Here is an 11,993-nt window from a genome sequence, read left to right on the forward strand (position 1 = left end):
CAGTGTTTTTATCATTGTGTCACGTCCACTGACCTCACCATGATGTCATTATTCTGGTGCATTTGTCCTGTGAACTGTAGACGACCGATCACGCCACTGGTTACTTTAAAAACCTCAATAACATTTGTAAAAATTCATATGATAATATTGCTCATTTGCTCTAATAGGACTGATTTAATGACCTGCTGAGTTTATAAAAGTAGAGAAGTAGTGGTGAAAAGTATCAAAAAGAGGATTTAACTTTAGTTAAGTGAGGTTACTCGTTTAAGACTGCTGTATCTTTAAGGAGATATTATTTTTAAGATGTTATGACTGTTATTCTGACTGTTTATTGTTAAGATGTCCAATTGCATGTCCTCATCTTGTGCACCCTCCCCCCACCCTATGTGACGTGTTGCTGTGTCATGTTATGTGCTCCCACCCACCTCAAGCATGGACTCCCATCTTGTTGTCGTCGTTGTCGGTGTGTGTCAGGAAGTTCAGTTGTTTCAGTTTTTTGGGGGAAGCTGTTATGATTTCATTGAGTTTTTAATTTGATTTTTTTGTCACCATTTCCATCCAGCATCGCCTCAGAAACTATGTTTAGGGAATGCCGCCCACCCTCCCACTTTTCCCCAAAGACTACATGCTTCATATTCAGTTCATACACACACACACACACACATACACACACAGAAATCTGCACCCACCCATGTGCCTCATTCCCACCCTCAGCCATCCATACTGTACATATTCAGAAACCCAGCCACCCACTCATTCAAACCCACACACCCACTAATCCCTCCCAGTTTCTTCAGATTCCAACTGGGCTGATTCAACCATCAAAAGCAGCTCGGATACATCCACAGCACTAGAGGTTATGTTTTTGAGGAAATATACGATCTCGACTACATGAAACGGACCAAAAAAAAAAAAAAAAAATCAAAAAACGTGAAGATAATCTGACATCAGAGGCATCGACATTGAGCACTTGTGACCCGGAGCAGCTGGTTGAGCTCCAAACCCAGAAATCTAAACACATTCCTCCAGCGTAGATTCATGTGTAACATCACAGGCCAGTGGAGACAGGGTGGGCTCGAATCAAAAAACTACCCACAAACCCATATTGTATAAACTGAGGATACACAGAGGACCTGAGGCACATATGGACACATAGTTTGTGCACACATGCATACACTCCCACAGTGTTGAGGGAAAGGGGAGATGGTGGTAGACAGGGTGGTCCAGGAAGCTGGTGAGCTGTACATCCAGAAACATTTGCCAAGTGTCAGATAAAGTTTTTAGGTAGTGTGGACCAGTTAGGACAGGGACGTCTTCCAGTGACATGCCAGCTTTGAGGAGTTGTTAAACCAGTCACAGCAGGTTTGGCTTGGTTGACTCTTGTTAAAATACAACATATTAGACTCTATCAGGGGTAGAAGGATCAAGTCCTCGACTTGTTCCTGTTGTCATCTTTGGTGGCAAACCAGTTAGGTCAAGTCCAGCTCAGGGGCAACATTTATAAAAGTTAATTCTTGGTGATATAAAGTAGTTTCAGGAGGCTGAAATAGCTGTGTTTATGGTATGGTTTTTAGATATTTCAGAGACCAAACGAAGTTGATTTGAATATGTAATCAATAGATTAAACTTTTAGTAAAATAATGCAGCCCCTCCAATCTTCCAATATCCTCCTGAGATGCCAACTTTTGTTTGTTATGTATTATTAATTTCTTCTAGCTACTTGGGATCAGTAGGACTAGATAAGTATAAAAAACGAAACATTGTCAACAATGATTAAGTCCCAATTAACAAGACGATAATGAAGTCCTAATGTCTTCAAATGAGTACTCACTAATTAACAGCATCTTAGCTTGTACTGTTATCACCTAAGAATGGGCTCTTCCACAGACTGCCATGTTGTTTCTACAGTAGCCCAAAACAGACAAACCAAACACTGGCTCTAGATAGGGCCATACAAGTTTTTTGCGACGGCCATCGTAATTCCCCTACACACTTGGCACACAATAGAGGGTTCAGTTGGTTGCAGTCTGCTGTCTCACCACTAGATGCCACTAAATCAAACATAGAGGAGCTTCAAATCACAGCTTCAGATGGAATTTAGTCGTTACACTATTTTATAAATGAGGCCCCTGATCTAGGACTGGTATGTCTGTAGACATGGTGGACTTGGACTTTGTCCTTTACTAGATCTTTATAGATTGTTGGGCAGCTCAGATAGAGCAGGTGAATCGGGCCTAGAAGAATCAGTAGTTGTAGAAAGATGTGGTTTTACCTGTGGTGGTGGAGCTGTCTGTCGAGGTGAATATCTCCCCAGCTGTCTGTATTTGTAGCTGGTTAGCTAGTCAGTGTCCATTGCTGAGGTGAGAGCCAATGAGAGTGGAGCTTACTAACAGGTTGTCCCTCCCTTAGAGGAGACAGGAGGAGGAGTACTACAATCGCCTGGAGGCCGAGCGGCGCCGGCAGCACGAGGAGGCCGAGAGAAAGCTGCTGACGCCTGACGAGCCGGCCGGTCTGTATCGGCCCCCGCTGCCCCGGGATTACCAACCCCCCGCCCCCCACAACCCTACTAACACCCCCCCGCCCCCCCCACAGAGAAACACCTCCTACCTCAAAACCCAGGTCGCCTCCCCCGACACGCTCTACACCGCCAAGTTTGTCTCCTACGCGGGCGATGAGGAGGACGAGGAGGAAGCCACCAAAGCAGGGAGTGGCGGCGGCGGCAATCAATCAGGTCAGGTGAAGCTGTCGGCGACCAGGAAGTCGTACGGCGACCTCCCGGCCTCCGCCTCACCCAATCACAGCAGGCCTCAGCCGCCGCCCACTGCGCGCAAGCCCCGCCCTCTTTCTGACGGCATCTTCCTGTCTGGCTCGTTCCAGCCGCCAGTCAACAACTCCAACAGTACAGGTCCCCCCCTTCCTGCCAAACCCAGCTCCATCCCCCCAGGAGGCTTTAAAGGTAGACCCAGAGAGCGGAGAGAGGAGTCAGGCTCGCCACAGCGCCCTCCACAGCTCCCATACCTCCCTCTCATTCACTCATCTCTTCATTTACTACCCACTCCTTCATAGTTTAGAGCTACTTTGTTTTTATTTTGACCTTCAGTAGAGAGGTGTTCTGCCTTTTCACTTCCACCGTCTACTTTTTCCTTCCTTTATATGTTTGTCCAATTTTTTTGTCGTCAATCAGTCCCTACGTTCATCACTTTATGTTCGTTATTTTATATATGTGGAAATTTCCCTCCCTCTCTTCGAGCAAATCAGATTGTATTTTTTTATGTTGGTTTGTTTCAACACCTCCTCCAGTAATTTTTTTCCCCTCCACATCTTCCTCCAATCAAACTCCCCCCTCCCCACTCGATCAGCACTTGTGAACAGAAAAAGCAATCGATAATCACGCCACCACTTTTTGCTGCAGATTGAGACCCATCAGAGCCAATCATAGTACTGTTGGTGTTGTCGTTCGCCGCCTCCTTTGTGTCTGGTTTGTTGCTGCTTGGGACAGAGGGGGCGAGGCCAGCCGTCAGTCTGCCCGCCCGCCCCCTTCCTGCCCCGTGGCTCTGCTTAGCGGTGTTGGCTTTAAAGGGAAGGAGACACACCATTGGCTTCACACAACCCATCAATCACCCGATTAAATCATTTCATAAACATGCCAAAACGCACACAGCAGCAGTGTGTTGAGTGAAAGGCCTCTTCTTTGTCTGTGGCTGTTTAAAAAAAAAAAAAAAAAAGTCTAAATCTTCATGTCGTCAATCTGGATCAAACTAAGCCTCTGTCTGCTCGAACCACAGCGCCTCATAGTGGCAGTTATCCAATACAGCAAGATTATAAAGGTCATGCTCGTGCCATAGTTCTTTCTAGAAAAAACTTATGTATCAAGCAGCCTTTCTAAACACAGCTCAGATATGAAACAGCTGTTTTTCTTGGTTTATCCAGGTCAAATATTTTGTCAAGATATGAATCGTTGATTTTCTTCAAAAGAGCTCATTGTTGGAAAATGATATCAAACTGTAGAGGGGTCACACTGCAGTCAGCTGGCAGCTGTCTGGAATTTTTTTCTCGAAGTATATCCCTCTATGATTTTACCTCAGACGCACTTTCTGTGCATCTTGTTATATTTTTTTGTATGTTAGGTATGTGCCAAAAACATTGGGCTCTTCTAACTAATTAGTTAATAACTAAGGGGCCATGACCACCACAAAGGATCCCAAGATAAATCTTTGGAGCTAGACATTGAATGTAATCAGTAAGCAGACCAGACAGTGTTTTAAACAAATAAACCCACTGAATCTGGGAGCCACTCGTCTCACTCATATCCTTTTCCACCAAATAAGAATTAGAACTAGAAGCTTGAACGAACCAGCCCACACTTCTACCGGTTTTTAGCAGAACCATTGTAATTACAGTCAGCCATCCAGACATATGACCAATTAGTTCCGCAACCTGACCGACCCACCGACACACGATCAGCAGCCTAAACAAAAACCTCAAGTTCTATTATCAAAGTAATGTATGAAAAAAAATCACCACTAGAAGACAAATTGTCAGACAATACAGAGCCTGAGTGACACATGGTCACAAGCAGACATGACTTAGTGCAACTACATGAACGTCCACAGACAAATAGAGCGTTGAATGCAGCACAGTCTGAATGTCATCACTGCCTGAGGTCCAGGAAACAGCTGCCTGCACCTTCAGAATAAACCTCCACCCTCGCTGCTTATTGAGCACTAACATATCCAGGACCTCATGGACCACTGTTGCAATTTCACTCCAATCAGGAAGACATCCCACTAATGTCCCACTACCTACCCCACCCCACCCCACCCCACCACCTCCCTCAGAAATAAAATCTGCATGTCTCACCCCCCGTCACACCACACACATGCATCATCAATACAACACACTGCACTCTGGCTGCCAGCGGCTCACCCCAGTAACCGGCTTGATGTCTATTGCTTTTTACTGCCTGTCCTGTGCGTAGCTTCCACCAGGCTGCTGTCTTTATTTATCCTTTGTTTGCTTCCTTTTCCCCACTTTGCTCGTCTCTGTTGGTCTGTCTTTTAATCTGCCCTCCCAATATAATCTGACTCCCTGTTTGTGCTTGTCGTCTGCCTGTTTCGGCTCTGTCAGCTGATCCGGCTTGTCCCTCATTTCGTCAGTCTGTGTCTCTGCTGTCTAATGCTACGGCTTTACTAAACCTGACTACAACTCCCACAGGGCATTGCGGCAGGTTCAGGTGACCACACGGCACCTGAGTCTCTGGCTTCCCTGACATATGAATCTCCAGAATGTGTTTGAATGAGTGATTTGATCGGTTGGCAGCTCCAGAAGCTCTGACGTGGATAAAAATGCAGCCTCCTGTTGGAACGCAGATATTTTTATAATCAGAATAAAACCACAATAAGAAATAAACAACACTGAGGCCTGTTTGACTCAGAAGGTGCACAAACTGGAGAAGGCTACAAAGAGAATTCAAGCCATCCCCAGAGACGGATGTTCTAACAAAAACTGCGTGTTGGTGCAGAAAAACAAAAAACAATGAGGTTTTTTTTAGACTCCGCTGGCCTCTGAGATAACTGAAGCAGAGTTGAAGAAAAACATTCACAACCTTTGAGAATCCGTGAAAAGCCAGCGGATGACTTTTTTTGTGCTTCTGGAGATTTTTCAGTCGCAGTGCCAGAAGTATAATTTTCCATCTCTTTTGGCTCCACAGAGGAATGTTACTGGCCTTGAACAAGGCTTGTTTCTCTGTGGTTACTTTGTTCTCTGCCAGTTTGTGTTTGTGTGGTTAGAGGCTGAAGTGGGACTCCCATCCCAAACTACACTTCAATTCAATTCAGTTCAATTCAATTTTATTTATAAAGCCCAATATCACAAATCACAATTTGCCTCACAGGGCTTTACAGCATACAACGTCCCTCTGTCCTTTGGACCCTCACAGCGGATAAGGAAAAACTCCCCAAAAAAACCCTTTAACGGGGAAAAAAAACACACACACACACTTCAGATCTCCCTCTCTAATTTTGCGCTGTAAAACTCAAAGATAAAAGGGCTTAGGAGCTGCCAGCTGGATGAATCCATCTGGGTTCACACCCTGTCACTGTGTCTGCATCTGAACTGTACCAACAGCCCCCTCCATTTCATCTCAAACACAAGAGCAACATGCATTTGGACTCCCAAGTTGTGTTTGCTGAAACACAACCAAGTAGAGTTAAGATAATTTTAAACGTCTTAACTCCTGGGTTCTTCCTGCAGTCAGCTGGAAGGATTTGACCACTGTCTTCAGTAATTAGCACAACAAGATGAAGAACTCCACGTTACTGATCGAATCCAGTGATTCCTCTCAACCTGCGGTGTGAAATATTGTGCCATGAAGGGTCTGCAGGGCTTTATTCTCTCAATTTAAGCACAACTGATTTGTTCCTGCTCACTGGTAAGACGTGTCAGCAAGTGGAAGGCTGTCCCATGAAAAGACCAAAACCAAGAACTGGGCAGTCCATCCCTCAGTACCATCAGACTTCCAGATATTATCTGTGTCCCATTTGTTCAAAGTCAAGATGTATATCTTTAAAAACGGCTCACAATTTTCTTAAACAGCTGGGCACCATAGCTGTCAGCAGTCGTTACTCAAACAAGAGTCAGTAGTTATTTTTTGGGGGACTATTTTCAGCTGCGGATTAACACACATTCAGTGCTCTAGGGGGGATGTGTTGGTAAAGTTCCCACACTCATTATTACAGGATCCGGTCACTCACACTCTCCCAAACATTCAACTTTAACAAACTTTATTTCACATACAATAATAGCAGAAGGAGCAGCTGAATCTTACAAAGACCCAAATTGGATTAGTAATTGATTGATTTAGTCTTATATTATTTGAAAAGTCCAAAAAGAGTCCAGTCAGTAAAAATTATTGGGGAGCCAAAAAGAAATCTCTGGTGTTCACGACCTGCTCAGCTGGAGGAGGACTCTATGGAGCTGCTTTATGCCTACCATACACTAGAACAGAAAAAATAAAACACATTTTATTCTGAAGTATAATGAATTTAAAGAACATAGCTTTTATTTTAAAGTGCCATTTCCTGCTGTAGAGTGAGTGACTAATGGACAGCTGCTTGACAGAGAGCAAACTAGCTCGATGACATGGCCAAACACATGTATGACGCTGAATGTGTTAAACTGTGTGGACCTTGACCTAATGACTATAGAAACTATGAGAAATCTGGACCCCCATGGCTGGACCAGTTGGGAACCACTGATTTAGAAAATCAATTGTTGTTGACGATGTTCATGTCACTGAATCACACCATTTGCATGAGCCAAGACGAAAAATTGCGGTAATATTAAACCTGTTAGATTTGGTCGTAACATCAAGACAAAAAAGACAGACTTCAGACAGTTCAGACTGAGTTTCCTGACCACGTTCACACCAAACAATCAAGATCATGGGAGTGCTCCCATGATTTTATTCCGACATTGGAAATTTTTCTGCAACAGTTTAATCGCCAGCGTTATGACCCAAAAACACAGAAGCCTTAATCTGGTTATTTTTGCAAATGCATTCAGTGAGAAACTTTTAAAGGACTTAATAGAGCCCCGTCTTTGAACACAGAGTCCAGGTCTCTTGTTGCACACTTTAATTATTATTCACCGGATCATTTCACTGTAGGTTTGGGTCTTTTCATGGGATTTGTTGACAAAAGGAGATTAGAACATAGAATATTCTTGAATCAGCAGGAGGGAACTGACGGTTTTTCTTTCCTGCTGTAATATTTGTTTGGAAATAAACCTCTGCAGACTCCTGGGTCACATGGTTGGGAACCACTCAGGCAGACCAGACCTGCGTCTCGCTTCAGGCTGGACGCTGCTGGATTTGTTTGGAAAAGACACAGGGGCACATGAGCCAACTGATTAACATCTCCTTTGGAGGTCAAAGGTCGTGGTCACCTTCCTCATGTTAGATGCACCAGCTTTAATGGAGCCCAGGATATCATTTATTCATTTATTTTTACATCTATACAGGGGCTTTTTTCTTTGGGTCATGGCTTGATTTGGATTTAAAATATCTGGATATTCCATATATTTTATGAATCCTGCTGTAACTGTGATCATTGTTTTATAAGTTCAGCATTGGATCTAAATGACAAAAGGTAAAAGTGTCAGAAATAAAGTAGATGCTTGACGGTGACCTCGGCCTCAGATCCCAGCGACACTTCCACAGACCATTTTCGCTGCTTTGGAATGGCCCTTTAACAGCTTTTTAACGCTCTTTCTCTTTTCTCGGCTCGCTGCTCTACTTTAATGAGATCTGATTGTTTCTGCCCTAATGCTTCCAGAACCTTCCCTCTCTTCCTTCCTTCTGCTCAGGCTGGTCTGTGGGAAATGAAGTGATGTTGACTGGAGAAGCTGCTGGCTGCTGGTGACCAGGGTCTCTGGTCAATAATAGATACTGTTATGGGAAAACAATTTGTCATTTTCATAAGGATTCTGTGATTAAAAACCACAGATGTCCGTAATGATGGGAGTGATAGCAAAGGGGAACCAGAGACCTTGACAGCAGCCAGCAGCTTCTGTCTCAGATGTTTTCAGATAACAGGAGTTGAAATATGAGCGATGCTGACTCTTGTCTCACTGCTTTGTCTGTCTGCTGTGTGACTCCTGAACCCGGCACAGGATTTAACACGTACACTGGAAACTCAGCAGGAGTTGTAGGATCAGGAGAAGTCTACAACGACCCGCGGGACAAATGGACGAAGAGGTGAGATTCTTTTTCTCTTTCTGTTCCCTTGTGTCTTATGTGAAGGACTAATTTATTATGACACAAGATGATCAACATCTTTAACAGTTGAACAATATCAATAAGAAGAGTCTTAAACTTCTCTTGCGTTGGATGCTCACAGCAGCAAAAACATTTATAGCAGGATTTTGCTAAACAAACCAAAGACTCATGTAATGCATGATGGTGACGGGAATCTGAAGGGACTTCTTTGTTGTATTAAATGTTAAGCTGCCGGTTTATTAAGCATCTGTGCTACCGTGGCTAAGTCTGTCTGTCCGTTTCCACCTGAAAATGCAATATCACAAGAACCCCTTAAGGAAATTTCTTTTATTTGGCACAAACATCCACTTGAACTCAACAATTAACTGATCAGAATTTGATGGTTGCTGTGATCTTGCATTTATCTCATTCTTATGAATGCGGTATCTCTAGAGGGCCTTGAGAGAGTTGCCTCAAATTTGGCACAAACGTCCACTTGGACTCAACAATGAACTGATTAGAATTTGTTTGAACAAAGGTCAAGATCACTTTAAAAAAAAAAAACTGTTTTTAGCCATAACTCAAGAATTCATAATCAAGATAAAATTTCACACAAATGTCCAATAGGATAAAATGATGAAGTGCTGACATTTTATATCCAAAAGGTCAAAGGTCAACTTCATTGTGACATCATAATGTTCTGCAAAAAATACTTTTCTGGTCATTATTCAATGTCTTACCTCAGGAACAGAAGGGGAGACATTTGGTCAGATACTGAATCGATGACACTAACTTTGGGTGTCCACCTTTAAACTGTGCTGATTGTATAGATCTTCTGTGCTGCTGGGGGGAAGATGAGTGTGAAGCTTCACGTTTTCACAAACATGGATGTAAACTGTCAGAGAAACTTGAGTGGTTCTCGGAGGCTTACAAGCACAAAGCGTTTAATTTATAGCATCACTGAATACGCTCTTTGTATGTTTGAACAAGAATAAGTAGAAGTAAAAATCGGCATTGACATTTGTACATTACTTGAGTAAATTTGTTGTGTCATTCCAAACATTGCTTTTTGTGTGTGTTGCAGTCAGGAGCAGGAGAACTCGATCCCCAGCGGCGCTCCGGAGAGTCTGACCTTCAAGGAGCGTCAGCGTCTCTTCTCTCAGGGGAAGGAGGTTTCCAACAAGGTCAAGGCTTCACGCAAACTCATGGAGCTGGAGAACGAGCTCAACACCAAGTAGTAGACCCCGAGCCTTTCACCTCCCAGCTCCACCTTAACAACAACGACATCACGGCGGTAAGGTTAAGGTGCTCCTGGGACAAAAGCGGGTCCAGAGAGCCGGCGCTCGCTTCCCCACCACTGACCGTCTCCTCCTGTATGTGTTGTTTTCCCCCTTTATTTTTTATTTTAATCATTGAATAACTGGACCATTCACTTTTTTTGACGTAGCTATATCGTTGCAATAGGAGAGACATTTATGGCTTAAAAATTTCTTCCCCTCGTTAAGGTCTGTCAAAGATATATAATGATAAAGCACTGTACAAAAGTTTTAATTGTATCTAGTGAGAATTTGAGAATCACACGACAAAGGGGGATATATTTTTGTTTATAAAATGGTTCCTGGGGCGAGGGGATGGAGAAAGGTTTATTCTCATTTTAATTTTTTTTTTTTAAATAGTTCACTGAAATATGAACAGTTTTACGGTGTTATTTTAATGCTCTTTTTCTGCATCATGTTGTTTTCACACTTTTAATTGCCAGCAGAAATGCCCACGGTTGAGCTCCAGACCAATCTTTTTTTTGTTTGTTTTTTTTTTAAATTAAATTCTCAGTAAGTGGAAACACTGTTATTTCATTCCGTAGCAAGAAAGCTTGGGATTTTTTTTCTTCTCTCTTTCTTTCTTTCGTGATGTTTTAGAAAAACTCTGAAAGATTCTCCAGAGGAGGATCGTACAGTCCAGAGAAGGATCTTTAAGTGCACAACATTACTGTAAATATTTGGGTCCACAACTGTCTCACTCTTTTACTACTGTAGAAACCTGCCAGGCTACTAAAAACTGCAAAACTAATGTGATTTAACAGCATTTTGGTGACAGAAAAATCCAACTCGCTAACGCTAAAACTGGACTGTCTCCCTGCTGCTTCTCACTGTCAGCGGAGTTAAATTTTTAAATGTTTCGCCCCAATCTGACGTAACTCTAATTTTATTTACTTTTAAATCTAATAGTCATTTTTTGCAGAGTTGTGTGAGATTAATTTCATTGATTGTAAAATTCAAGCCAGAAAAATGATTTCTTTCACTCACAAATGTGATTGTTGGTTTTCACAATAATAAAAAAAAAAAAGGAAAAGAAATTACTCTTTAAGTCCTTGTTTGCTTTACAGATATTTATTTCAAACCTTGTGGAAAAAACATACTTGCACAAAAACTTGTTTTTAATATTAACTATGTATCTGCAAACTGTTTTGAGAAGTGGATTACATTTGGGACCTCTCGTACTGTGGTAATAATCTGTGTTTTTCTGCATTAGAGACAGAAAAGTGTTCTGTTTTTACACCAGCTGTAGTTCGGGGTGATCCAGTTTGTTTATTTTAAGGACTGGAGTCAAGGTGACAGAATTGTGATTGTACAAATATATATACACACAATTACCACGATTACTTTCACCAACACTGCTCTGCTCTGCTAAAAGGAACGCACTTCAAACCCTGGTGTGCCGCCCCCACCCCCCACCCCCCAGTTCTGAAAACAAAAGATTAAAAATAGTGATGTTTCAAATGTGTCTCTCTTCTGCAGTTTGACTCCATCCTGTGTGTGGATTTATTTAATTTTTCTCTCCAGGAGCCTCCACTAAAACAGATTCTACATGATGAGATAAGATGCTGTTATAATAACTGACCTGTAAAAACACTACAGAGTACACTGTCTCCTCTCCCCCCACAACAACTCCTTTTTAGGTTTCAAAATGAACTGAATCATTTAAATGGTTTCATGTTTAGCCTTTTGTAAATCATTAATAAATACAGATTTTTCAACAGTGCAGGCTGGAAGTGTCATCTTTTGTTAGTGTCACAACTGATTGTGTTATTCTGAGAACCGATTTGTCAACACTGTTAGTTGGTATTAGTACTTGAGTATTTCCATTTTATAATACTTTATGCTTCTGTTTACACCACATTAAGTAGTGTACTTTTTACATCACATAATTTCTCTGATGGCTGTAGTGTAGTTAACTTTTC

The 11,993-nt window shown here is 42.3% G+C and overlaps 1 protein-coding gene across 12 annotated transcripts in view; it reads left to right on the plus strand.

Annotated features, from left to right (window-relative positions):
* The window catches only part of afdna (afadin, adherens junction formation factor a), a 128,713-nt gene extending 116,919 nt beyond the window's left edge, over positions 1-11,794 (plus strand). For 8 of the 12 annotated variants that reach the window (XM_050059045.1, XM_050059050.1, XM_050059048.1 and 5 more), the window contains 3 exons: positions 2,410-2,956; positions 8,671-8,755; positions 9,840-11,794. In XM_050059045.1, coding sequence (XP_049915002.1) covers positions 2,410-2,956; positions 8,671-8,755; positions 9,840-9,993 — 786 coding nt within the window. In that variant the 3' untranslated portion in view covers positions 9,994-11,794. The remainder of the gene's footprint in view (positions 1-2,409; positions 2,957-8,670; positions 8,756-9,839) is intronic. The other 4 variants (XM_050059054.1, XM_050059057.1, XM_050059053.1 and 1 more) reach the window with 3 other exon arrangements.
* The last annotated feature ends 199 nt before the right edge of the window (positions 11,795-11,993 follow it).

This window comes from Epinephelus moara, chromosome 12 (assembly GCF_006386435.1).
Source record: "Epinephelus moara isolate mb chromosome 12, YSFRI_EMoa_1.0, whole genome shotgun sequence".
Taxonomy (NCBI): Eukaryota; Metazoa; Chordata; class Actinopteri; order Perciformes; family Serranidae; genus Epinephelus; species Epinephelus moara.